General features: G+C 62.8%; 1 protein-coding gene across 3 annotated transcripts in view; it reads right to left on the reverse strand.

Moving 5' to 3' along the window:
• The window catches only part of MAD1L1 (mitotic arrest deficient 1 like 1), a 286,697-nt gene that overhangs the window by 72,979 nt on the left and 189,158 nt on the right, over positions 1 to 24,560 (reverse strand). For all 3 annotated transcript variants that reach the window (XM_086376992.1, XM_086376989.1, XM_086376994.1), the window contains one exon: positions 17,514 to 17,721. Coding sequence is in view for 2 of the 3 variants with exons in the window: in XM_086376989.1 (XP_086233115.1) it covers positions 17,514 to 17,721 (208 nt within the window). In the remaining variant the exon portion in view is untranslated. The remainder of the gene's footprint in view (positions 1 to 17,513; positions 17,722 to 24,560) is intronic.

Below are 24,560 nucleotides of genomic sequence, written 5' to 3' on the forward strand. Positions count from 1 at the left end.
ACTCGCAGGCTGAGCTCCCGCCTGCCCCCCCACCAGCCCTCACCCCCACGAGCTCCCCCAGGCCACTCCACTGTGCGAGAGACGAAAGCCTCACCCCGGGCCTTACCCAGGGCCCCCAGCCTCCCCGCCAGCCCAGGCAGCAGGCGCAGCTGAGAGGGCTCTGAGCCACGGTGCGGAACCCACCTGGCCGTCCCGCCCCTCCTTCCCTGCAGCTTGCGGGCAGTCTCCCCTGAGCTGAGCCTTCCTCCCGACGCCACCAACGGGCCTGAGCTGTGCCCATGGGCGGCTTGCGCCCAGTCTGGGCAGCCGGGGTCTAAGGGTCCTGGTGAGGGCGTCACCCCACTCCTCCTGCCCCAGGGGACCCACCTCCCTGGGAGGAGACAGAGTCCAGCTTCAGGCCCACAGGCCCATTTCAGACTCTCCCTTCCCAAGACACCCACAAGATGCTCCCAGGAGACACATCTGTGGTGGGGACGGTCTCCCTCCAGCCCTGCTGACCAGCACAGCCAGAGAGGGCCTCCCCAGCTCTCTGTGCCTTGAGGGGCGCACTGAGGGGGTCTCTCTGTGTCTGGTCGTGGGGGGAGTGAGGGGGTCTCTGGTCGTGGGGGAGTGAGGAGATCTCTGTGTCTGGTTGTGGCGGGGAGTGAGGGGGTCTCTGGTCGTGGGGGAGTGAGGAGAACTCTGTGTCTGGTCGTGGGGGGAGTGAGGGGGTCTCTGGTCGTGGGGGAGTAAGGGGATCTCTGTGTCTGGTCGTGGGGGGAGTGAGGGGGTCTCTGGTCGTGGGGGAGTGAGTGGCTCTCTCTCTGGTCGTGGGGGAGTGAGGGGGTCTCTCTCTGGTCGTGGGGGGAGTGAGCGGCTCTCTCTCTGGTCGTGGGGGAGTGAGGGGGTCTCTGTGTCTGGTTGTGGGGGAGTGACGGTGTCTCTCTCTGGTCTTGGGGGTGAGGGGGGTCTCTGGTCATCGGGGAGTGAGGGGGTCTTCTCTCTGGTCGTGGGGGAGTGAGGGGGTCTTTGGTCTTGGGGATGAGGGGGTCTCTGGTCGTGGGGGAGTGAGGCGGTCTCTGGTCATGGGGGAGTGAGGGGGTCTCTCTTTGGTCATGGGAGGAGTGAGGAGGTCTCTCTCTGGTCATGGGGGTGAGGGGGTCTCTGGTTGTGGGGGAGTGAGAGGGTCTCTCTCTGGTCGTGGGGGCAGTAAGGAGGTCTCTCTGTGTCTGGTCGGGGGACAGTGAGGGGGCCTGGCAGCTGAGCTCCCTGTTGAGCCCCCCAACCCCAGCAGCTGGGCAGTGGCCCTTCTGGAAAGGGGATGGGGGCCACACTGGTGTCCGGCAGAGGAGCCCCAGAGGGAGGCCCCGGCCAGGCTCCTACCCACTTCACCCAGAGGAAGCATCCACAGAAGCACACCCAGGGTCACTGGATGCACAAGAGCTTCTAACATAAGACGAGAATAAAGCAACCTGGACAGACAGAGACCGGCAACGAGACAGGCCTCGTCAGAGGCTGCCCCACGGCGGGGCCAGGCTCCCGTGGACGGCGGGGAGGAGCTCAGACAGCAGAGGACGCCTCCCAGAGACACGCCAGACAAGCAGAAAAGAGCAGAGACAGGATGCACCCAGCGACCCTGGGGGCCCGGCACCGAGCTGGTGGCAACTTCACAGAGAGTCTGCAGAAGGCGGGCAGGAGAGGACGTCAGGGAGATCGCACAGATGCCTCCGGAAGCAGAGGCCACGCCTCCCGGGCCAGACGGGCGCAGAACACGCCACATCCTGCAGGGAGCAGGAGCCGGATCCACACGAGCTCCAAGTCCCAGGGCCACAGGCAGGACTGACCACCGACCTGAAGAGGGGGCTGCAAAGCTGTATGGAAACTGGCTCCCGCCTGGAGCCTGAGCGCAGACGACAGTCTCCAAGAAACCCTGCCCTGCCGTCCACAGCCCCTGGACACGCAGCGGGATGGGACCAGCAGGGGAAGGGGAGCGTGGACGGCGGGGCAGGGAGCTGACAGCAGGGAACGCCGCCCAGGGAGGCCAGCCCGCCATGACGGGCTGCGGTCTAAGCGCCAGGAAGCGTGCAGGGCCTGGGACTGGGGGAGTGTGAGGCCAGCAGAGGACAGAGAAGCAAGAGGAGCCCCGGAGCGGGTGAGACTCGTGTGTCCCCACAGGACGCCACGTGTTTCAACTGTGAGGAACGCGGCCAGTCACGGGATGGCCCACGCCCTTGCCAGGATGCCCAGGCCACAGTCACGGGATGGCCCACGCCCTTCTCAGAGGGCCACTCATGCCCTTCCCAGGACGCCGCCCACAGCCATCATGGCAGCGCGAGGCGACCACAGGCACTCCAAAAGGGCTTCTGTCCCTGAGACAATGGTGGTGAAAGCCCTGGGCGGCTGGGCGCTCTGGATGGGAGGGGGCGCTGACGGCACCAAGGGTGGCTGGTGCTGAGACCAGCCCCCCAGCGGCCTCCCACCCTGACTCCGTGAACGGACCCCTGGGCGGGTGGCTGCCACAGCGGGGAGGCCCCGAGCTGGCCGGGGACAGGCCCCTGAGGGCTGCGGTGCAGGCTGGGCCCCTGCAGCGACGCTGTTTAGGACTTGGAAGCAGCTTCTGAAATTGTCCTTTGGGGGCTCAGGACAGAATCATTTTTCTTTCTGAAAAGTGAATAAAAAAAGGTAATGCTGAGATCTTCAGGCTTTATAAAAGCAACAAAAGGTTGAATTCTTCATCATTAGAAAGAGCATCTCTCTGTGCAAAAGGGCCTACTCCCAGCATACCTGAGAGACAGCAAGAGGAAGGCCTTTGGGACTGCCCGGCAGTGGGGGTGGCGGGGGGCAGGATGCGGGCTGGGGGGGCACCGTCTGCTTTTCCAAGAGCTGGGACTACCAGCTCCCACGCTCACACACAGCCTGTCCCCCGGGCACAGAAGGGGCAGCCACAGCAGGAGTGACAGCCGCCCAGCTCCGCACCTCTCACCAGGAGCAGCCTCTGTGGTCTCGGCGCATCCACAGGAGGCGGGGAGCATGGCCGGCTCTGCGATGGGGAGGCCAAGGCTGGGGACACGGGCGGGCCGGCTCTCCCAACTGCCCTGGCTGGCGGCTCAGACGGAGGCTGGTCCACCTGGGGAGCAGGGTTCCCCGCGGCCTCTGGACGCTTGGCCTCGGGCCCCCGCAGGCTGTGAGCGCCACTGGCTCTGCTCAGGCCCCGCGTGGGGCCGCTGCCAGGGCTGAGTTATTCATGTCTGGGAACGCCTAAACTACTTCAGCTTTACATTTTTAAATATTTAATAATTAGGCATCAAATATTAATGCCATTTTATTAGCCACCGCGGGAGCCGGCGCTGCAGGGCTAGGACTGGGTGAGTGCCCTGGCCCCGCGGGCCACCTGGAGCGGGGAGATGGTGGGGCGTCTGTGGGCACTGAGCTCCACGAGTGGGCTCCGTCACAGCGGAGCAAGGCCTGCCCCCCGACACGGCAGAGCCTCCTGCTGGGGGAGGAGGGGAGGGGAGACGGCAGAGAAGCCCGCGTGGTCCGCAGGTGCTGAGGGGCTCGCGGCCAGCCTGGCAGCTCCGCACTCCCGCGCTCCCCTCCCGACACAGCGCCCAGGCCGGACACCTTTCCAGGAAAGGCACGCCAGGCATACCATCCCTGCTGCTGGCTTCAGCGACAAGGGGCCAGGACCCAGACTCGCTGGCCGGAGCCTCCTGCCGCCAGAGGGCCCCGAACAGTCTCTCCGCCATGAGTCCAGGCCCCCTGTGGGGCCGGAAATTGCACGTTTCATGCGAGAGAGGAGACGCAGCCCTGGAATTACATGCAGATGAGCAGCACGCGTGCCCACCGCCAGGCTGCCTGGCAGACGCCCGCCCTGGTGAGCGCAGTGCCAGCTTTCAAATGGGCCTCGCTGTGTGGTTAACTGCTCACTCGGCAAGCAGCTTGTCACCTTGCACAAAAATGATCTGAAAAGACACCAGCAATTACAGCCCACCAGATTACGGGGTGGGAGAGTCCCAGGGTGACAGGCGGGCACGGGTGCGATACCACACTCCCGGGAAGCCAGCCTCCCCCACTGCCGAGACGTGGCAGCGGGGGCCCGGGGGGGCGGCCTGTCCCCTGGCCCGAGCCGCACCAAGTGCCGACGGCCACAGCGTGCCCTCTGGACGCACACAGCCCTGGGTGGGTTAGACGTGGGGTCAGTGCCACCCAGACAGAGAGCAGGGGAGCCGGGTGGGCCCCCAGATGCCCCCGGCAGAGCCAGCCCTGCAGTGAGGACCGCCCTGCGTCCGGGTCGCCTCAGCACAAGGCTGGCCCCTTGCTGAGGCCCCAGCATGGCCTCTGGAGGCCCCATGTTTGGTGGGGTTCCCCTTGTGAAACTCGCCGCCCTCTGATGACTTATTCACCTGCTTGGTTGCCGACCACTGACATCTCCTACCTAAAGCCCCCACAGGGGGGGACCTGGGTCACGAGGGGTGCACAGCTCGTGACTGCCGCTCGCCCAGCCAGCTGAGGCTCCCTCCGCACGCACCGGCTGGTCTCAAGCTTTGGAAGCATCCCCACGCGCACCCCTACCTCACGGACAGGGAAACGGGCTCCGGCAGTCACAAGCAAAGCGCCTGGAGATACACTCGTGCGGACACACGCACGTGCGCACACACACACGTGCACGCTCTTCTGCACACATTCACACACACGCCAGGGCCAGAAACCACCTGGAGGACAAGCGCCTTCGACACCCGAGACGGAGCGTGAGCACACCGCTGGCTGACACGGACACCCGAGACGGAGCGTTAGCACACCGTTGGCTGACACGGGTTTCCAGTGGCTTCCACACACGCCCTGCAGGCTACCCCCAGAGGAGACTCCGGGGAGCAGAGGACGAGGGGGCCCTGGCCTGCTGGTTTGGGTGGGGAGGAGCCCGGGGCGGTGGCTGTGAGCTGCTAGCCGGCAGGCACTGTCCCGAGTTGGGGGCGCTTCCAGGAGGCTCTGGCTCTGTCCACCCCACGCTGCATGTATTATTAACTCCTGGTGGTGGGCTCGCAGAACATGAACTCCCCAGAAGGCGAGCTCCCTCTCAGAGACAAAAGGCTTCCAGAGCTCATCTTTTATTGACTGAGTTGTTCCGAGTCAATCTGTCTGCTTTGGGCGAGACGGGAGTTTAAATTGTCTCTCTCTCTCCTTTGGAGACAAGGCAGTTTATTAAAGCTGTTGACGGCTGCAGCGAGGCCTCATGGCCAAACTGCAGGGACCCCCTCAGACGGGACGGGAGCAGAGACCCTCGGAACCAGCTGGCTGCAGACTCGGGAAGCAGCAGACGGGGTGGGGGCAGCCCGCGGGGTCTGTGGGGCCAGGACACAGGCTTCCCACTGGAGCCGGGCCTGGGAGAGCATCGGGAAGATGGGCTCCAGCCTGGGGGTGACCACACGGAGAGCGTCCTGGCTCCGCCTGTGAGGAGGAGCAAGCCTGATGCACACGCCTGCCAGCGGAGGGGAAGGGGACGGTCTGGTGGTCCTGCAGCCCCTCTTGGCCTGGACGGCCCTGGGGTCCCAGCACACAGGGCCCTGGTCAGAGGTCACAAGCGCCCAGCGCAGCAGGTGGTGCCAGCTCAGGGACAGCCTCTGCCCGGGATGGAGGAGGAGGCTCAGAGGGGCCAAGGGAGTGGCCCGAGGACACACGGCAGTTGGCGGCCATCAGGACCAGAATCTAGGCTGCATGAACTCTGCTCCTGGCCCAGGGTGTGGGGCTTGGGCTGACCACCAATGACGTGACAGCACGTGGCTCCCCCGCAGAGTCCAGACATGACGCACGTGGCTTCCCCTCCCCCGCAGGGTCCAGACGTGACGCACGTGGCTTCCCCCTCCCCCCGCAGAGTCCAGACGTGACGCATGTGGCTTCCCCCTCCCCCCGCAGGGTCCAGAAGATGCCACTGATGCCCACCCCCCGCCCGGCCACGGGAAAGCCTTCTCCCCCAACCTCCGCCCAGCCCCCACCTCTAGAGAGGTCCCCGACTACGAACAGCTGCAGCGCCAGCACCACATGATCCACCCAACGAGGGCAGGGAGGGAGGTCCTCTGGGGCGCCCCCAAGGTGGCAGAGCTTTTGGAGCGCCTGCCGTGGGGCACCCAGCAGCGGCAGAAGAGCACCCTCCCTGGAGCCCCCAGAGGAACGCAGCCCTGGTGGCTGCAGCTCAGCGAGGGCCCAGAGCCCAGCTGTGAGGCCACAGGGCACTGAGTGGGAGGACGGCCACGTGGGGAAAGAACGGGAACCGCGCTGCCGCTGGGGAGGCCCTCTGGCCGACTCTTAGACATAAACTATTGCAGAGCCTGGCAACCCCACTTCCGCTGAGGGGAATGCAAACCTTAGTCCACATGCAGGCCTGGACTCAGATGTTCACAGCAGCCAGGGCGTGCGAACAGCCCGTGGGCGCCAGCTGACGGGGAGCCCGCCATGGAGCATGTGCAGAGGGGGTCACTCGAGACAGAGATGAGATGCCAACCCTATTACGTCATATAGACGCCCATGGGCTGGGGGACCCCCTTCCTGCGAGCCTCCAGAGGGGACCCACCGACAGAGCCAGAGGCCGACGGGGCTGTGGGGGGCGCGGACACTGATGGCAAACGGGAGTGAAACCCTTTGGGGGTCCTGACGTCCCGGAGCCAGACTGTCGGGACTGCTGCACAATACCCAGTGTTTACTGGAAACACCTGCTCACGTAGAACAGGAGACGACTGGGCGACTAGGCGTTCTTTCCAAAGACTATCAAGAGCATTAGGTTCATAGCAGAACTGACTGGAGGTGACAAAGACTGCCTCCAAACCAAGCCACACCAGCCCCGCAGCATCAACACACCCTCCAGGGGGGGCACTTGTTCACGAGCCCACCTAGAAGCCACGAGCCCCACGAGCCACTGCTGCCGCACCGCTCACTTGGAGGCCGTGCCGCCTGTGGGTCTGCCCGAACGTGTAACGGCGAACATGCAGCCTCCCAGTGGTGCAGAGGACAGCGTCCTCGCCCTGAACGCTCCCTGGGCTCCACCTCGCCCCCCAACGCCCCTCATCCTCCCGTCTCCACCGCTCCGCCCTCCCCAGACCGTCGTGCCGCCAGTCACATGGTCTGTCGTCTTTCCCGACCGGCTCCTTGCGCTCAGTCATGGGCATGGAAGTTTCCTCCATGTCTTTCTTGTGAATTGGCGGCTCATTTGTTCTCAGTGCCGGATGATGCTCCACTGTCTGGACGGAGCGTGGTCTGCGCCCTGTTCGCCTCCAGAAGGCCTTCTTGCCTGCCTCCAGGCTGTGGCACTCGCGGGTTTTCGTGTGGACATACATGTGTCCTGCTCCTCCAGGTGAATGCTGAGGAGTGTGGTGGCTGGGTCATATGGTCGCTTCGTAAGAAACACCAAACTGGCTTCCAGACTGGCTGCGCCATCTTGTGCCCCACCAGCCACGGACGGAATTCCCGTTGCCTGCCAGCATTCGGTGACGGCAGTGAGGGGCATGCGTCGTTCTCACGGGTTTGGGGACTCTCGCTGTAGCCTGGAGAGGTCAGTTCTGACCCCGCTAATCCTGTGATGCCCAGGAAACAGCTCACGGAGGAATCCCATCAAGATCCGCGAGCTGGGGAGAGGGGGACGTGGGGACCCCGCAGACGCTGCAGACACACGCCCTCCAGGGCCGCTCCTGCCCAGACAGCCTGATTGCCCAGGAACGTCCCCGCTGCCCATGTTCTGAGCAGGCTGCCTCGCCTGGCTGCTGGCGCTGTTTCCAACGTGGAGAACAGGGCTGGGTGGGTGCTGGGTGGGGACGTTGGGCTGCCGACGATGCCGGGGTCTGGCCCCTGACGGCGTCAGGTCTGCCTGTGGCCGGGGACAGGGCAGGGCCACCAGGGACTTGCTCGTGGGCAGCAGGAGGCAGAGGGGCCGCAGCCGCCGCGGCGGGGGCTCACACGCCCCTCCCTCGGCCTGTCTGCCTGCAAACCCGGAGATTAAATTACACGACTTCCTTACAACTCCAATTAAACACCTAATTGATGGTGTTGCCCTTTATTACCTGACACCAAGAACAAACAAACAGCACAGAGAGAGCAGCCTGGGACACCAGTGATTAAAGCGCCACCGCTTTCCGCACCAGCCTGCCTGGGAGCGGCCGACGAGGGCGGCTCCCCACGCCCCCCAGCGGGCCCACAGGGGGCCTCTCTGTGCCTCCCAGCAGGCCAACGAGGGCGGCTCTCTGCACCCCTCAGGGGGCCGACGAGGGGGGCTCCCTGTGCCCCGCAGCGGGCTAACCTGGCGCCACCCCCTCCGGGTGCGCCTGGGCTCAGGGGCTCTGCTGACGTCCAGGCTCCTGCAGGGCTCCTCTTCGGCTCTGGAGAAGCCATGCTGGAGGCGGTAACCACCGCCTAGCAGCTCTGGGCAGCGGCCAGGGCAGCAATGCCCACCCTCGGGCCCAGACTCCGTCAGCAAGCACGGTGAGCTCCCCACGCCTCCAGGCCCCTGGCTCGAGGGCCCGTGTCCCTGAGAAGGCGCACGCCCTGCCAGGAGGTGGAGGGGCAGGACCCCAACCCCTCGCCCTCTCCCTCCACTCCCACCCTTGGCTTCCGGCTCTTCTCTGGGGCTTGGGTCCTGCCTCCAAAGTAGACGCCTCACTGGAGCCATAGGTCACCTGCTGTGAGTGTGTTGGGGGAGCTACCGGACAAACGGTTCTCAAGCTGTTTCTGTTTTTCTAGCAGAAGTGACCCCGGGAGAACCGCAGGAATGGGAGGAGAAGCAGGCAGGCTTGGGGCCTGGGGCTGGGGCAGGGAGACGCACGGGCCCCCAGCGGAGGAAGGTGGCCTGGACCCCCGTTTCCCGACATGGCCCGGCAGCAGACGGCAGCTAGGAGTGGGGCAGGAGTAGAGACACACGTCCCGGGACCTGTGCCTGCAGAGGGCCTCCAAGCAACCAGGGGTGCCCCAGCCTGGCCCCTCGGTCCCACAGGCCTGGCGATCCCCCACCTGTCCAGAGACACGGGACGCAACGAAGCTGAAAACTCGCCCACCAAACTAATTTATATCTTTAAAGCAGTGTCAATAAAAACCAAAACCTCAACGGCTTTTTCTTGAACTTGACAAAACATTTCTGAAATTCATTTAGAATAATAAACTTGCTAAGGAAATCTAAATGAAAGCAAAGAAAAGGGAAAAGCTGTGCTCTACAGCAGATATGCAAACATACTTTCTGTTATAATTACTAAAGATGTGGAACAGAAAAATGAAATAAACTCCCAGAATCCATGTAATAAAGACAAAGAAAAATAAAGACACATTATAAACCTACAGATGGACAGCACCCAGGCAGCCGTCTGTGATCAGGAAAAAGATCAACTGAGGCCTTCACCTTATGCCACATCCCAAAATACGTTCCAGGCAGATTACATCTTTAAATATAAAATACAAGCCAAAAAGTCACAGAAGAAAATAGAATTTATCAAGTCAATAAAGAACTTTCTAAGCTTAAATGGAATAGACTGATGAAACTCCAAAATAAGTTAACACTTTCTATACAAAATAATCATAAAGAAAAACAAGAAGTTAAACTTCTGTACAAACTGAGTAGAAGAAGAGATAAAGGAGCTCTGGTTGTGATAAGACCATTCAGAAAAGAGGAAGTAAAAAATGTCTCCTTATCAGTAATGACGTGAGATGCCATTTCTATTAGAAAGTCTCAAGCGTGCAGTGGTCAACCCTCTGGGCGCGCGCCTGCAGGGTCTAGCCGGGCGTAGGCGTCTGCGGGCCCTGCACTGTGTCCTGTGCTCTGCCTCTGACTTGCTGCCAAACCCTCCCGGCTCGCCCACCAGAGGGCCTGGCGCCCTGGGGACCTTGAAGCCTCTCCCGCACGTGGCCCCTGAGCCTTTAAGGAGCCCCGGACGCTGGTCGTCGGCTGTCTCCATGCTAAGTGGCAGGGCAGCGGCTGCACCAGAGGGTCTGTCCGCTCACCAGTTCAAGGTCGTCTGCGTGGTTTTTAACAGCTCTGGTGACCATGAGTTATCCTCACTGGATTCGGGCCACAGGTTCACAAGTTCCAGGTCTGGGAAAGAGGAAGGAAGGAAACCCACCGGCCCTTCACGAAGGCGCCGACCTACAAGGAGGGAACAGCTGACCGCCAGCCAAGAGATGCGCCCACGCAGGCAGATGGGGGAAGAAGCCACGGGTGCAGAGCTGACCTCCCACGGTAACCGTGGCTTGGGGCCAGCCTGGGCCGCAGGGACAGCTTCCTGATGGAGTCTTTCGCGCCTGAATGCAGTCTGCCTCTTCCTGTATTAGAAGCCCCCTGACTCCCTGCTCAACGCGCGGCCGTTTTCAGCACACAGACCTTTTATGTGCCTTGTTAGAATTATACTCAGAAATTTCATTTTGGGAGAGTGAGCAGGGATGGTATAATGTCTTAGATTTCAGCTTCCCTAACTGCTCACAGATGTCATATTCGCATTATACACACAAATCATGTAAGTGAATTCAGCAAGGTTGCAGGGTATAATGGGATTCCCGGATAGCACTAATATTAGGTCAAGAACCTACCTGCCAATGGAGGAGACGAAAGAGATGTGGGTTTGGGTTCGACCCCCAGGTCGGGAAGATCCCCTGGAGGAGGGCAGGGCAACCCTCTCCAGTATTCTCCCTGGAGAAGCCCATGGACAGAGGAGCCTGGCAGGCTATGGTCCCAAGGGTCACAAAGAGTGGGACACGACTGAGCGACTGAGCACGGATATAAGAGCAACACACAAAAATCAATGATGAACTCACTGCATTCTTTAAAAAAAAAAAACAAAAAACTTCTTGGGCTCATCTGTGTAGACAAACACATCATCTGCAGAGAGGAAAAGTTGTGCATGACTTTCAGACAACAATAGAACAGGAGAAGCTCAGACCAAGACGAGCAGAGACGCCAGAACTACTGACGAAACAGCAAGCTGAACTCAGCAACGTGCGGAAAGAAAATATACCGCAGACAAGGGCGATTTACCTGGAATGCAAGGCTGGTTCAACATATTAGTAAACACTTTCACGATAACCCACCACACTGACGGCCTATGGAAGAAAAACCAGATGAGCCTATAAGTGATGCAGAAAAGCATTTGAAAAAACTCAACACCTAACGTGACCAACGCTCTCGGCAGACTCAGACTAGACAGGAACGAGCAAGGGCATCTGCAAAGAGCCCAGAGCTGACCCCACGCCCCCTGGACCGGGAGTAGGGCCAGTGCCCACGCTGACCACCGCAGCCCGGCACAGTCGTCAAGTCCCAGCCACGCGGCTACAGGGAGAGAACGTGCGACCCGAGGCGTCAGGCCCACAGGAACAAGTGCAACAGGCCCTGCTCACAGCCGACACGACCGCAGACAATCAAAATCAAAATCCTCCCAGAGCTGACTGGCCTTAGCGCGGCCACGGGCTGCAAGCCCAACACCAAGATCAGCCACATCTCTGTGTCGCTGTTGATCAGGTCACAACCCACTCACTCCTTTTGACCCCGTGGACTGCAGTCCGCCAGGTTCCTCTGTCCGTGGGGTTTCCCGGGCGAGAACGCTGGAGAGCGTTGCCATTTCCTTCTCATACACAAGCACGGAACAACGGACACGACAAGGAAAAACACGCGCTGAGGATAACGAGAAATTAACAAAAACGAGACACACGAGCCTGTTTCTAACAAAACACGCAACTGGTGTGTGCGCTGAAAGCCACAAGAGGCTGATGAACGAGCTCGAAGAAGGCCTGAGTCAGCGGAGAGACACGCTGGTTCTGGACTGGGAAGGCTCATCACAGTAACGATACGGATTCTCCTCAAACTCATCTACAGAGCCAGTGGATTCCCCGTGTAAAGTTCACCAGGATTCCTGCAGATACAGACACGCTGATCCTAAAGCTAAACAGAAAGGCCACAGAAACAGGGCTGCCAGACGCTGTTGAAAAAACAGCTAAAAGTGGGAGGGATTACGCCGCCGACCTTAAGACTTCCTTCCCGTCCAGCTACCAAGACTCTGCAGGGACACTCGGGGCAGCAAGCGGGAGGGCCGGCAGGAGACAGGACCACGGCATCAGTCAGCTGACGTGGCCAACGTACAGAGGTGACTGATGGAGCCACGACACCATCTCAACACGTGATGCTGGAGTCTCTGGACATTTACAGGAGAAAGCCCCCCAGACAAACAAAAAAAAGAACCTCAACCTGAATCTCACATTACAGGAAAAATTGACAAAATGGGTCACAGATTTCAACGCAGAACTAAAAGACCTAAGAGAGAAAACGTGAGGAAAAAGGGTCCTGACTTTGGTCTGCTGAAGTCCCTAGATCTGACTCCTAAAAGAGAAGAACTGACCATTAGAGCACATCCAAGTTACAGGCGTTTGCTCTGCGAAAGACTCTGCTAGGAAACGCAACCCCCAAACCCAAGCCAAAGACAAAAAATGGACAAAAGCTGGAGCCCCCACCCACCCAAGGGGATACAGGAAGGGCTAACGTGAAACAAATCATGCTCAGCATCTTTACACGTCAGGGAAGCGCCAGTTACACCTCAGGGGGCCTCCACTGCGCACACCTGGGAACGACTGAAGGGCCCAGTGCTGGCGGGACGCGGAGCCCGGAGCCCCCGTGGGGCCAGCAGGGGTGTGGAACCGCAGCCAGCCTCGAGGTTCACAGTGCACGAACCCCGTGACCCAGTGATCCAACTCCGGTGTTCACCCGAAGAAACGCAAGAACGCTCACAGGAACCGGCAGTTACTTCCTGCCTTCATTTCCAGGTTTGGTCATGGTCTGGGTACCTGACCCACCCTCTGTGGGCTCGGGTTCCACGTCAGCTCCATCCGAAGCCACCACGGTGCTTTTCAGATCCACCCTCGTGCTGCTAACCCCATCTGAAGACCCCAGCAGGCCTCTCTGCCGCCTGCTGCAAGGCCGGGAGTTGAAGGATGCCAGTGACAATGCCAACGCAGTTCTGCCGGGGTGGGGCGGGGCGGGGCGGGGCGGGCGAATGGGGAAGGGCTGAGCGGGAGGGACACGACTCTTGTCTCCGCTTCCCACTTCCCTGCAGTCTTCCTGGCTGTTCAGAGGCGGCCCCTCCAGCTGAGAACAACCAGCGGCAAAGTGCAGGCAAGGCTCTTCTTGTTACAGGCTCGGGCTCTCCCTGCTCCCCGAAGGCTCTAGGTGCTCAGAGACCAGCTCCTGTTGAGCACAGCTCTCTGACCCAGGTTACACCCACCTCTACGCCTCAGGCAGCCAGACCAGTGGCCACAGGTAGCCCTGAGTCCATCACCGTGTGCCGGGGCCGAGCCACGTGGGGCCTCAGCGCCCTCACTGGTGACCCATGGCTGCCTGGGCCCTGTGCTCAGCACTGACGTCCCGGCTAGTGCTAATCCAGGCCGGTGGCTCTGGCCAGGGGCCCCCCGGCAGCCCCGTCCTCCCCCTGCGGGGCGGGCACTGGCTGAAGTGGGAAAGGGGGTGAGCCTCGGTCTGCACAGAGAGGCAGGAGACAGAGCAGACGACGCGGCTGCTGCTGGCCGGCCTGTGGCCACCTCCCCGTGGTGGCCTCTTCCCTGGGCAGAGCGAATGGCACTCCAGGCAGGGGCCCAGGCACAGCCCTCTCCAGGGACCCCGTGGGATCAGTGGCATAGTCAGGCAGGGACAAATCTGATCACCTCCTGTGCATTGCTCTAACAAGATTAGATTTTAATATTAATGTATTACCTAATTAAGCACCAATTAGTAATCTCTCTGGCCCAGGCTGGGTGGGTAGGGAGCCAGCTCCGGCAGGGGAGGGGAGAAGGGGTTCAGGCTCCTGCCGATCGAGGGCCATGCTCCTGGCAGGGGCTGTCCTAAGGCTGAGGTCCAGGAACAGCTGGCTACAAGCTCCCCCACCTATTGCGGTGTGGTCACCCACGGCTGGGCGGCTGCCCCACACCGCCCCTCCTGGCCCCCAGTGCGGCTCCTGGCACAAGGGAGCCGGGGCACCTCTACAGCTGGGTCGCCCCCATCCTGGCTGCCAGGTGTCACCGTGGAGACCACGCCCGCCTACACGACCCCCAGGGCATCTGCAGGCCAAGCGCCGAGTACACAGCAGATGAGTCCATCAGGGGTGTGGGGCTGTCCCGCAGGCCACGGGGAGGGTGGGGAGGGCCCTTCTGTCCATGACGAGACTCTGGAGGTTAGGGCGTCCATGTACTGAAATTTCTATGGCTGGAGGCAGGTCACAGCTCAGAGCCCAGCTGCGTGGCCCCGTTGCCAGAGTCCTGGGCGCTGAGGCGGATGCAGACAGCCCGGGAAGGCGTTTGCTGGGCTGTGACTCTGCTGACCATGCGAAGCCTGGCCAGACAGAAACACAGCAACAGAGGCCAGGCTCTAACAGCACGCTCCATGCACAGGCCGGCCACCCATTCAGCTACTCAGTGCCCCCACCATCTGTCCTCTGGGAGCTTAGAAGCCACCACAGAAGCGCTGGGCATTCTCACGGCTCCCGGGGACCTGGAGCAGCGCCCGCGGGCCCAGCGCCAGAGTTGCTGCTGAGAAGGGATGTCTGGTGATCCCTGGCCTGTGACCCACTATTCCAGCGCGTGGGGGGCTTTCTGCCACCACAGGCTCTGCCCAGCACCCCGCCGTGCTGTGAAAGGTCCTTGGTGCGTGTGTGGCCTGTCCTCCCGGCCTCCGTGGAGCAGGTAGGACGGAGACGTGGGCCTCACGGGCTGCTGGCTCCTCGACTTGCCTCACTGTTTCCTCCTGTTTCCCATCTCGCTGTCTTGTTCCTCTGCTTTTCAGACTTTCTCATTTTATCTTAAAAATCCACTCTTTAGATCATCATTTAACTCTTTTATATTCTTAACTTCCAGAAGTTCATTGTTTTTCATTTTGGAACACTTTGAGGTCTCTTGTCTGTGTGTTGCTGTTCAAAGTCCCTCCTTGTGTCCGAGGACATGCTTTCGGGAGGCCTCCAGCCCTCCGACGGCCTGTGTCCTGCAGGCGCACTTCCCCACTTGCTTGCTCTGCTCCCCGCACGGCAGCCGGCCCTGGTCACAGCCAGCACTGGGCTCTCCCCGCCGGTCAACTCAGCTCAAGGGCCGCTGAGCAGTAACCAAGCGCCTGAAGGGGCCTCCAGGTTCAGCGCCTTCACGTCTCCTCGGGTCCATCAGGCTCCAGGGGTGAAAGGGGCGGGGTGAGGCCCCTGGGATTCTGACCCAGGAGGTCTGAGCTGGGGCCCGGGGACCTGCATCTCCACACGTGCCTGGGGAAGCGCTCTGATCCGACTTTGCTGGGAGAGAGGCTGCAGCCCGCAGATGGAGCCGGGAGAAGGCCTGGGTCGGCGGGCCTCTCGGTTACACCTCGGGCAAGCATCCTTCCTGCCCTGAGCTTGGCAGTCATGCCCCCTCCCCCAGCGCCACTTGCTGCCAATTCCCGGCCTTTGGGGAGGGTCGTGGCGTCACTTAGCCTGGTTCCAGCCATGACCACAGCTGCCTGGAGTCCTTCTTCCTAAGTGACTCACCATTAAACCACCCGCCCACCAGCTGTCCCGACTGCAGAGGTCTGCGGTGGTCCCGCTCTCCGTGGGGCCTCAGGGAGCAGGGCAGAGCAGGGGCCCAGGTTCAACTGGCCGTCTGCCCGGACGCCCACAGTGCCCTTGGGCGCGTGCTGGGTGCCCAAGGAGGCTCCGAGCAGCTGCGTCCCCACAGCTGAGCACGCCAGAGGAGCGACAGACTCGAGGAGTAAACGGTCTGTCGCGTCAGATGGTGTGAGTCCTTGTGCAGAATGAAGAGCAACCTTGAGTGCCCGCATCTGCGTTCCCAGCTCCTGAACTCGTCAAGGACACGGGCAACTCGCAAAGCGGGGCTGGAGGAGCCCGGGGAGAGAACAGGAGTTGGGACCAGAGACCACGCTCGGCCGGCCGCCTGCTGAGGACCCTGTGGGAGGCCTCGCCCGGCTCTCGGGGCCGGGAAGCCCATCCTGGGCCACAGGGAGACCCTCAGAGCAGTCTTGGCGGCTGAGCCGTGGTTTGGCCCCAGCATCACCTGGGTGGCACCCAGGCAGCCAAAGCCACCCTCCTGAAGACAAGACGGGAGAGGCGGGTGGGGGCAGGAAAGGGCGTGCACCTCACACGACACCCACGGTCACCATCACCAGCCCCACGTCCGGTCGCAGGAAAGCGGCTGAAGGAGGGGTGCGGCCTGGGGAGCCAGGGGTTCAGGGGGGCCCGGCATACCCGCACTTCGGGGTCCCCGCTGAACCTGGCGGCACACGGATCCCCGCCTCACAGAGGACCCTGGGCTGACAGGCGTGGGACCAGGATCGCCTGGGACACACTGGGGATGGGGAGCACGTGGAGCGCAGCCCTGCAGAACGGCCAGGCTCGCTCTAGTCACAGCCACGGCCGACCAAGGCCTCCAGGCCCGCAGGCCGGTGCTGGGCCTGCCTCCCGCCTCCACGGGCTCACAGGACAGTGACTGCTGACCAGGCGCCTCAAGAAAGGCTGGCTGCACGCCGAGGTCGACAGTGGGAGCTTGTAGGCTGGAGGGGCTGCGTCCACGATCCCGGGGACAGGGCACAGGCAGAGCCCGGCTCCAGACGGAGATGCCTGTGCTCCCTCTCCAAGCCTGACACGGCAGACACGGGCGGAGGAAGTGGAAAGAGCTTCCCGGGGGAAAGGCTGCTTGGAAACGCAGGCGGCAAACGTCAGGAAAACGGCAGCCGTGTTCTCCCGACGCGGACGCCCCGCAGACATCGCGGGGGTGGGGGGTGAACAGAGCCAGCAGCAGACACGGGAGCAGGGGCTGTGCTCCGGGGGGGCCAGGGAGCGCCCCACCGCCAGCCGCTTGAGGCCCAGGGCAGGCAGCTGCGCCTGGCAGCTTCTGACAAAGGAGAGAGGCTGCAGGCGCCCCGCCACCCCCCAGCTCCCAGGCTCCTCCTGGGGCCGGACTGGATGACCCCTGGGAGGCACCCTCTGATGGCAGAGAGAGGCTGCAGGCACCCCCCAGACCCCAGAATACCCCTGAGGCCGGACTGGGTGACCCTTAGGAAAATGGAGCCCCCAGACGGTGCCCTCCCTGCGAGGCGGTGATGGACCTGCTGTCTGCCTGAGAGCCGGCCTTGGGGACCTCGGGTGCAGCAGGCCGGCGCACGCTCACTGTGCTGCCTGGAGACAGAGAGAAGCTGCGAGGTCAGAGACTGCGGCCCCGAGTTAAGAGCTGCAGAGCGGGTGAGACCCTCGTGCTGGAAGAGGCAGCTCCAACCCACCCCCCCACCGCCCCGCCGCCTGTCGCAGGGCCTGCAGAGGGCTCGCTGCATCCGGAAACGTACTTAGACTGTGACAGCTGGCCCCTGCTTCCTGGAGCACTGGTGTATGTGTGATTAATAGACACACACGAGCTGATAAATGGTATTAACTTGTTCCCGGGTTGGAGAGATGCCCCCTTGGGTCCTTGCTGCGCTCACTCTGCAGGCCAGGGCCCCCATCCCCCAGAGGCCCGTGGCCCGGCTCCTGCGTGGGCTGGACAGAGGGATGGATGGAAGGACCGGGGCCTACCTGCCACCTCCCGGGACGAGGGCAGCCCTGCGGCGGCCTCCAGGTGGGCGGGGATGGGGCCGCCGGCCTCCAGGGCGCGGACGAGCTCCCGCAGCCGCGCACACTCCTCCTGCAGCTGCTGCTGCTCCTCGCGGAGCCGCTGCCGCGCCGCGCCGGCCGGGTTCTGGCTCAGGTGCAGCACCTTGGTCTTGCTCTGGTCGTAGTCGCCCTGCGGGAGGACCACAGGCAGGTGGTCAGAGCCCCGACGGGCGAGTGCAGCCCAGCCCGCGGGGTGCCCACCTCCTATCTCTGGGGCATCGGCAGGAGGCAGCGCGCGAGCTGCTCCGCATCCCCCCGAGCATCGGGTCCAGTGCGTGCCTTCAGACGCGATCCGCAACCGCCTGGGGCAGCGACCCTCCAGTCCCAGGCTTTCACACTGGGACCCGGCTTTTAAGATTTAGACACTTAAGAAAGCCGTGACACTAGGGTGGAGTCCCCGCACGCCTCACTGTCGCGGCTCCTGTTACTGACACACGACGCCAGCCCCAGGCACAGGAGGGGACGGCTGCGGGCAGAGCTGGTCTGGGCCCTGGTCACCAGGGGCAGACGGTCCGTGAACGTCCATGCTGGACGTGTGCACATCCCTGCAGGCGTGCTGCTTGGCACACACGCCCAGGCCGTGCACTGGATGAGGCCTGGGCCAGCCTGGCCTCAGCTTCCCCGCACAAACATCGGGGAGCCCCCCAACCCCGTCAGGCCCACTCCACACCCGTCAGGCTCACCCCTCACCCCCGTGAACCTCACCCCTTACCCCCGAAGCTCACTCCCCACCCCTGTCAGGCTCACTCCCCACCCCCGCCATGCCCACCCCCCACCCGTCAGGCTCATCCCCTACCCCTGTCAGGCTCACCCCTCACCCCCTGAAGCTCACTCCCCACCCCCATCAGGCTCACTGGCAGCAGTAAGGTCAGCAAGAGTCACCCCAACAGCTGAGCACAGGCAGGGAGCAGACAGACCACTGCTGAATAACCCCACTCTCAGTTCTGTCCCCACCGTCTGGCCCAAGAGGCCCCAGAAGGGAAGCTTGGCTCTGAGGCTCTGGAAGTCAAAGCAGGAGCCGCGCGTCTCCAGCTGTCACTCCCTGGGCCCCCCTAGCGAGCAGGAGCCCTGCTGGGCAGGCGCCAAGGGAAGGCCTGGGCCTTGGCGAGGGGGCCCGAGGGCCCCTCCCCCAGGTGCAGGGAGAGAGACACGCTGTGTCCCTAGCTGGGGGGCTGTGGGCCTGCCGGCCAGGCCCTCCGGCCTCCCAGTGAGGGCCGCTGGGACAGCTGAGCGGTCGTCTTCCTCCACTCCAACACCGAGATTCCCTCTTGGAAAACTGGACCTCCGCCTGGGACCTCTGCCCACAGTGCCCTCCTCCAGGGGCAGCAGCAGGAACAGCACCTTTACTCAGACCACCGCCGCCTGGAAGCCGGGGCAGGTGGGGAACACGGCCATGCCGCAGAGCAGCCGCCCCAGCGTGGGAGCCAAGCTGCGTGGACGCCGGCCCTCCAAGTCACCAAAGGCTTGTGTGGCCACTGCTGGCCAGGCCTCACAAGCCACCTGCTAACTGTGCCCCTAAAAGGGAGGGGGGGTCGGGTGGAGACGCTACCAGCTCTTTTCTGCCCCAGGCGAGGGGAGAGCCAGCAGAGGGCGGTGCGGGGGAGGGGTGCTGGTGGCCGGCTCCCCATGGGTTTCTGAAAACCTTGTAAGAGCCTCAAACGACAAAGAGACACGGGGTAACTTCAGTGAGTTACAGGCTGTCAGGCTGGAAGGGATCTTATTTCATCTGATTCTCGCAGCCTGGGACACAGCCAGGCGGGCGGAGTCCGACCACCCTGCACGCTCAGGCAGAGGCCCCGCGGCCAACAGGGGTGGGGTGGGCGCCCGGGGACCCGCTTCCCCCACGGGTGCCGGGTCACAGGGTGCAGGGAGAGGACAAGGACAGGCATGTTCTGCAAAGGGCCATGTCCGCACAGATGTGCCAGGCGGCGCTGGTCGCACCGTCCGTCCCCGCGGGTCAGCCTACAGGGAAGGCAGGGAGGAGGGCAGGAAGCACCTTGCAGACTGTGAAGCTCTGCACGGGGAGCACAGAGCGGCTTCAGGCTCGGCTCCGACCGTGAACTGATGCGAGGTCCCGGGAAGCACAGGTGAGCGCTGGGTAGGGGAGCAGCTGGCCTGACGGCAGGTCAGGGGCAGGCCAGCACCTCCCGGCGGGACCACTTGCCAGGAAGAGGTGCTGGACATGTGGACACCCACGCACAGAAGCATCGAACTGAATCCTCACCTCACGCTGTGTACGAAAGTGACCTCAAAGTAGATAAAAACCTACGCATGAGAGCCAGCGTTGGCAGGAAGCACAGGCCCTGGGTTTGCTCTTAGATTCTTCCACGTGACGCTAAAAACAAGGAACAAAAGAAAACTGCAGACAAACCGGACCTCATCAAAGTGAAGAGCTTCCGGCTTCAAAGCACACCACCAAGGGAGCAGGAAGACAACACCCAGAGCAGGAGGAAGTACTTGTAAATCACGCATCTGGTAAGAGACCTGTATCCAGAACACACGAGGAGCTCCTGCAACTCGGTAACAACAGAAACAAAACAAAACACACTCATGTGAAAATGGGCAACGCATCCGAACCAGTCCTTCTCCAAGGAAGACGTACAAACAGCCAACCAGCACACGACGACGCTCGGTGCCAACGTCACTAGTGATCAGGGAGACGGCGATCAGAACCAGAAGGAAACATCCCTGCACCCGCCCGGCAGCTGGAACGGCAAAGGCAGTCTCTGTGAGGACAGAGAAGCCGAGCCCTGGGGCTGCTGGGGCAGAAAACGGGGCTTCCTCCACGGAAAACAGTTCCTCAAACAACTGGACACAGTGACCACGTGATCTGGGCTTCCCAGGTGGCTCAGTGGTAAAGAACCCGCCTGCCAGTGCAGGAGACACGGGTTTGACCCCTGGGTCGGGAACATGCCCCGGAGAAGGAAACGGCAACCCTCTCCAGTGTCCTTGCCTGGGCAATCCCGTGGACTGAGGAGCCTGGTGGGCTGCTGACCACGGGGCTGCAAAGTCGGACACGACTGAGCGAGTAAACCACCAGCACCAGCACCATGTGATCCAGCGAGTTTACACCCAGGGACACACCTGAGAGGCGTGAACACACACGTCCACGGAGAAACTTGTACACAAATGTTCACAGCAGCACCATCAGCACCATCCACGTGCCCACCCACACCATGGAGTATGATGCAGCCACAAACAGGAGCGGAGCGCTGACAGCAGCCGCAACGTGAACGATCCCTGAAAACCCTGCCCGGGGACTTCCCTGGGGGCTCGGTGGTTAAGGCTCCATGCTCCCCACCCAGGAGGCGCCGGTTCGACCCCCGCCGGTCAGGGAACTAAGATCTCACATGCCCCGTGGCAGCAAAAGGGGAAACAGAAAACACCGCACTCAGTGGGTGAAGCCAGTCACAGAAGACCACACACACAACGCCACTGGCATGACGTGTCCAAGCAAGGACAGCTCCAGGCGCAGAGCAGAGCAGCAGCTGCTGGAGGCTGGAGGGGGCAGGGCGCGCAGGGCGATGCACAGGGTGTGCGGGATTTCCTCCTGAGCCAATAGGAACGTTCAGAATTTGTGCGGTGATGGCTGCTCGCTATCTGTGAAAATATGACACCCACCGAACCGCACGCTTCACACGGGCGAGCCCTGTGGTGTGTGAATCATATCTCAATAAAGCTGTTTTTAAGAAAGAGATGAAAGAAGAGAGAGAAAACAGACAGCGGGACGCGTGCGGTCGCTCCATCTGCCCCGAGAGCCTGCTCGGCACCAGCTCCTCCTCCACACGCCTGCCCGGCCTGTGGGCGGCGTGGGCCGGGTGGGCCCGGGGAGGCGGGTGGCGCTGGGCCCCGGGGTGCGCGTGCTGGGCCGGCGGGCGTGGCCGTGGCGGGGCCCGGGATAGGGGTTGGGGACGCGGGTCCACAGCGGGGCTGACCCTGGCTGGCACAGCCCAGGGCCTCGGGCGTGGACACGGCCCTACCTGTGGGTCTCCTTGCGCCCTCACGACCCAGGGCCCCCGCAGCCCAGGAGGTCAGGGCAGAGGTCTCCAGCGCCGCCCCTGAGCGGGGCTGTCCCGGCTTCCTCTCAAACCACCTCCTGGTCACGGGCCCCCACCCTGAACAGCACACTGTCCAGATGCTGGTCCTCAGGGCAGGTCTCCGCGTCTGGCTTGGCAGGGGGCAGGCTAGCCCACCCAACTCAAGCCCGTGCCGCCTGGGTCCGGCCGGACTCTCAGGAGGCTTCCCGAGGCGCCTCCAGGGGGGCCGGGCACACGAGACAAGTCTGTGACAGCGCCTTGGGGCTGAGGTTGGCCACAGGCCCTTTCACCTGCAACCTCCCCCAGGGCACTCAGAAGTCAAGGGAATTAACTCTGCTTAGAGGAGGGGGGCTGCGGCAGCTGCTCCCCCAGGAGTCTGACCTGCCTGGGGATGGAGGAGCACCACAGACCACGGGGCCACCATTCCCAGGTGCCAGGGAGGACTGGCCCCTGAGGCCCAGCGGGACTGCACACAAGCTGCTACCGAGTCGGCCTCCTCCACAGGCCGGACGAAGCTGCCACGGGTTAAAGGCCCACGGGACCAGGTGGCCAGGCCGAGCGAGAAGGCATCAGGGTTCAGTGCACCTGGGCTCCACTCTGCACCCCCTCCCGGAGCAAGGAGGCCCTCCCCTCCCTCTCTCCGCCCCTCCTCTCCATCCCTCCTTCCTTGCACGTGGGCTGCACGGTGCCCGGGAGAGGAGGTGCTCACAGCCAGCCAGGGGCAGGGGTGCCACCCTTCCCCCCGGGCACGCGTGGTCGGAGGCACAGGGGCCCCGTGTGACCGTGAGGGGCACCGGGAGCCGGCACCACTAAAGCAGATGGGAGGGCGTGAACAAATCTGCTGATATCTGCGACTAGATGACAGCTCTGAGGAAGAAAGGGGAGAAACGGCTGTAATCTTCTGCTAAAAATTTGTTGCCTTGTTTGATTCACAGCTGAGGAAACTGTTGAGACGCTGACGGGAATCTCAAAAGGAAAAGTTCTGAGCCTCTCTTTGATGTGTGGGTGCAATTACTGGTAAACAAAAACCTCCCCCTTAAAAAAAAAAAAACCTCCCCCGTGCCCAGGAGTGGAGGCCCATTCCCGTCCATGACCACAGGTGGGCGCAGGGCAGGCCGCAGAGGAGCTCCAGCCCGGTCGGGGTCCTCGGGGGACCACGAGTTTCTCAGGATACAGGAGGGGTCTCAAGTCTGCAGAAGACCGGGCCTGCCTGACAACCACGGGCCCAGGCAGCAGGGCTGGGCCTGAGCAGTGCTCCTCCCCAGGGCCCCGCAGCCCTCCTGTGGCCCGCAGGTCACAGGGGTCTCCTTCTCACGCTCAGATTCTGTGCAAGCTATGACAAACGGCCAGGCCCCCTGAGTCCAGGCCTTAGAGCTGGTGTCTTGAGCCCCACACACTTGCCTCACTGCTGTCAGCAGTCAGGTTCTGCCCTGCCTGCTAGCAGCCCAGGGCGTCTGTCCTCCAGGGCCTCAGCTTCCATCTGAGGAAGCGGAGGGCAGTGAACTTGACCTCTAAGGGCCTTCTCAGCCTAGCTCCCGGGACACCGGGGTGGCGGGGGGTGAACAGGCCCCAGGGCCCCTGTGAGTTGTGAAGGACCACGGTGGCCGGGGAGAGGGCCCTGCTGCGCCTGCTAAGAGAGACCCTGCTGGCAGGAGGCAGGGACGCCGGGAGAATTAAAAAGCACAGTTAAGTAACCACTGATCCTCATGCATATTTATGAATCACCCAGCCTGAAAACTGAATCAATACCTTCCCCACTGCAGGAAGCTCAGCTCAGGGAGAAGGGCGGGGAGCTTCAGGGTCCCACGGAGACTGAGGGGCAGGGCCAGCCAGACCTCAAGGACAGGGGCGCTCAGCCCTCCAGGCCCCGCCTGCCGGCACACCCGCCTCCATGAGCCCAGGACCAGCATCCTGCAGCTCGTGAGCTCCGTGACCTTGGGTGGGTCCCTCGGGCACCGACCTCACGTCCGACACGCCGTGTGCGCCGGTTTCCTTTGGCGCTTGGGGGCTCATGGGATGCTGCCCAGGTCTGAAGCTGGGGACACCCGGCAGATCCAGCCTAGAGACAGTACGCTGGCCGAGGATGGAGAACCTGCGGTTCAGCTGCGGGCCACGGGACTGCAGGCCAGATCCTACAAACCTTACAGACCCCCGGCACCAAGCACCCGAGACCCTTGTGGCTACAGAGCAGGTCACGACACGGGTGAAGAGCGGAGGGCCTGGGCTGGAGGCAGGAGGGCGGCAGGCAGGGAGAAGACCTGGCGTCTGGGGACCAGCCTCCTGCCGTGGGCCGAGTGAAGCAAGTGCTCCCAAGCCCCTGCTCTGGGGCACCACAAGCAAGGGGCCCCAGGGGCCGAGGCCCCACCCCCCCACACCCTCCGTTTCCCCGAGGCCACGCCCTCCCACCAGCCAGTCCCCGAGGCCCCGCCCCCACGCCCTCCGTTTCCCCCCGCCCCACCCCCCAGGGCTCCCTCAGGACCGGGCACCCGCCCTCCTGTGGCCAAGGCTCCCCACAAACAAGCCGGCTGTGGGGCCGCCACCCAGGGGCTGTTAGGGTCTAGGGGGCCTCAAAACACCCTCGCGTGTGCTCGCCGCTGCCCAGCCCTGGGGACCGGCCGCTGGAGCCCAGGGGCGGTACTGGGAGCCGGCCCACCAGGCCCCGAGTGGCCCCAGGCCGGGTGTGAGCTGGGGCTGCCAGGTAGCCGCACACAGGATGTGCCGTGGGAGCAGCGTCACCAGGCCGGCACACGTGGAGGGCCCTTCTCACGTCATCCTCTGTGGACAGTCCTGCCAGCGCCAGGGAGCCTGCAGGGAGTTTATCTGCCACTGGCCACGAGGCGCCACGCGGGCCCCGGACACACGGGTGAGCTTGCAGGCTGCCCAGTGGCTGCGATGAGTCCCCTTGGGGGCCATGGAGCCTGGGGAGGGGCCT

This window comes from Bos grunniens, chromosome 25 (assembly GCF_055505025.1).
Source record: "Bos grunniens cultivar Pamir isolate PY7600 chromosome 25, Bosgru_T2T1.0, whole genome shotgun sequence".
Taxonomy (NCBI): domain Eukaryota; kingdom Metazoa; phylum Chordata; class Mammalia; order Artiodactyla; family Bovidae; genus Bos; species Bos grunniens.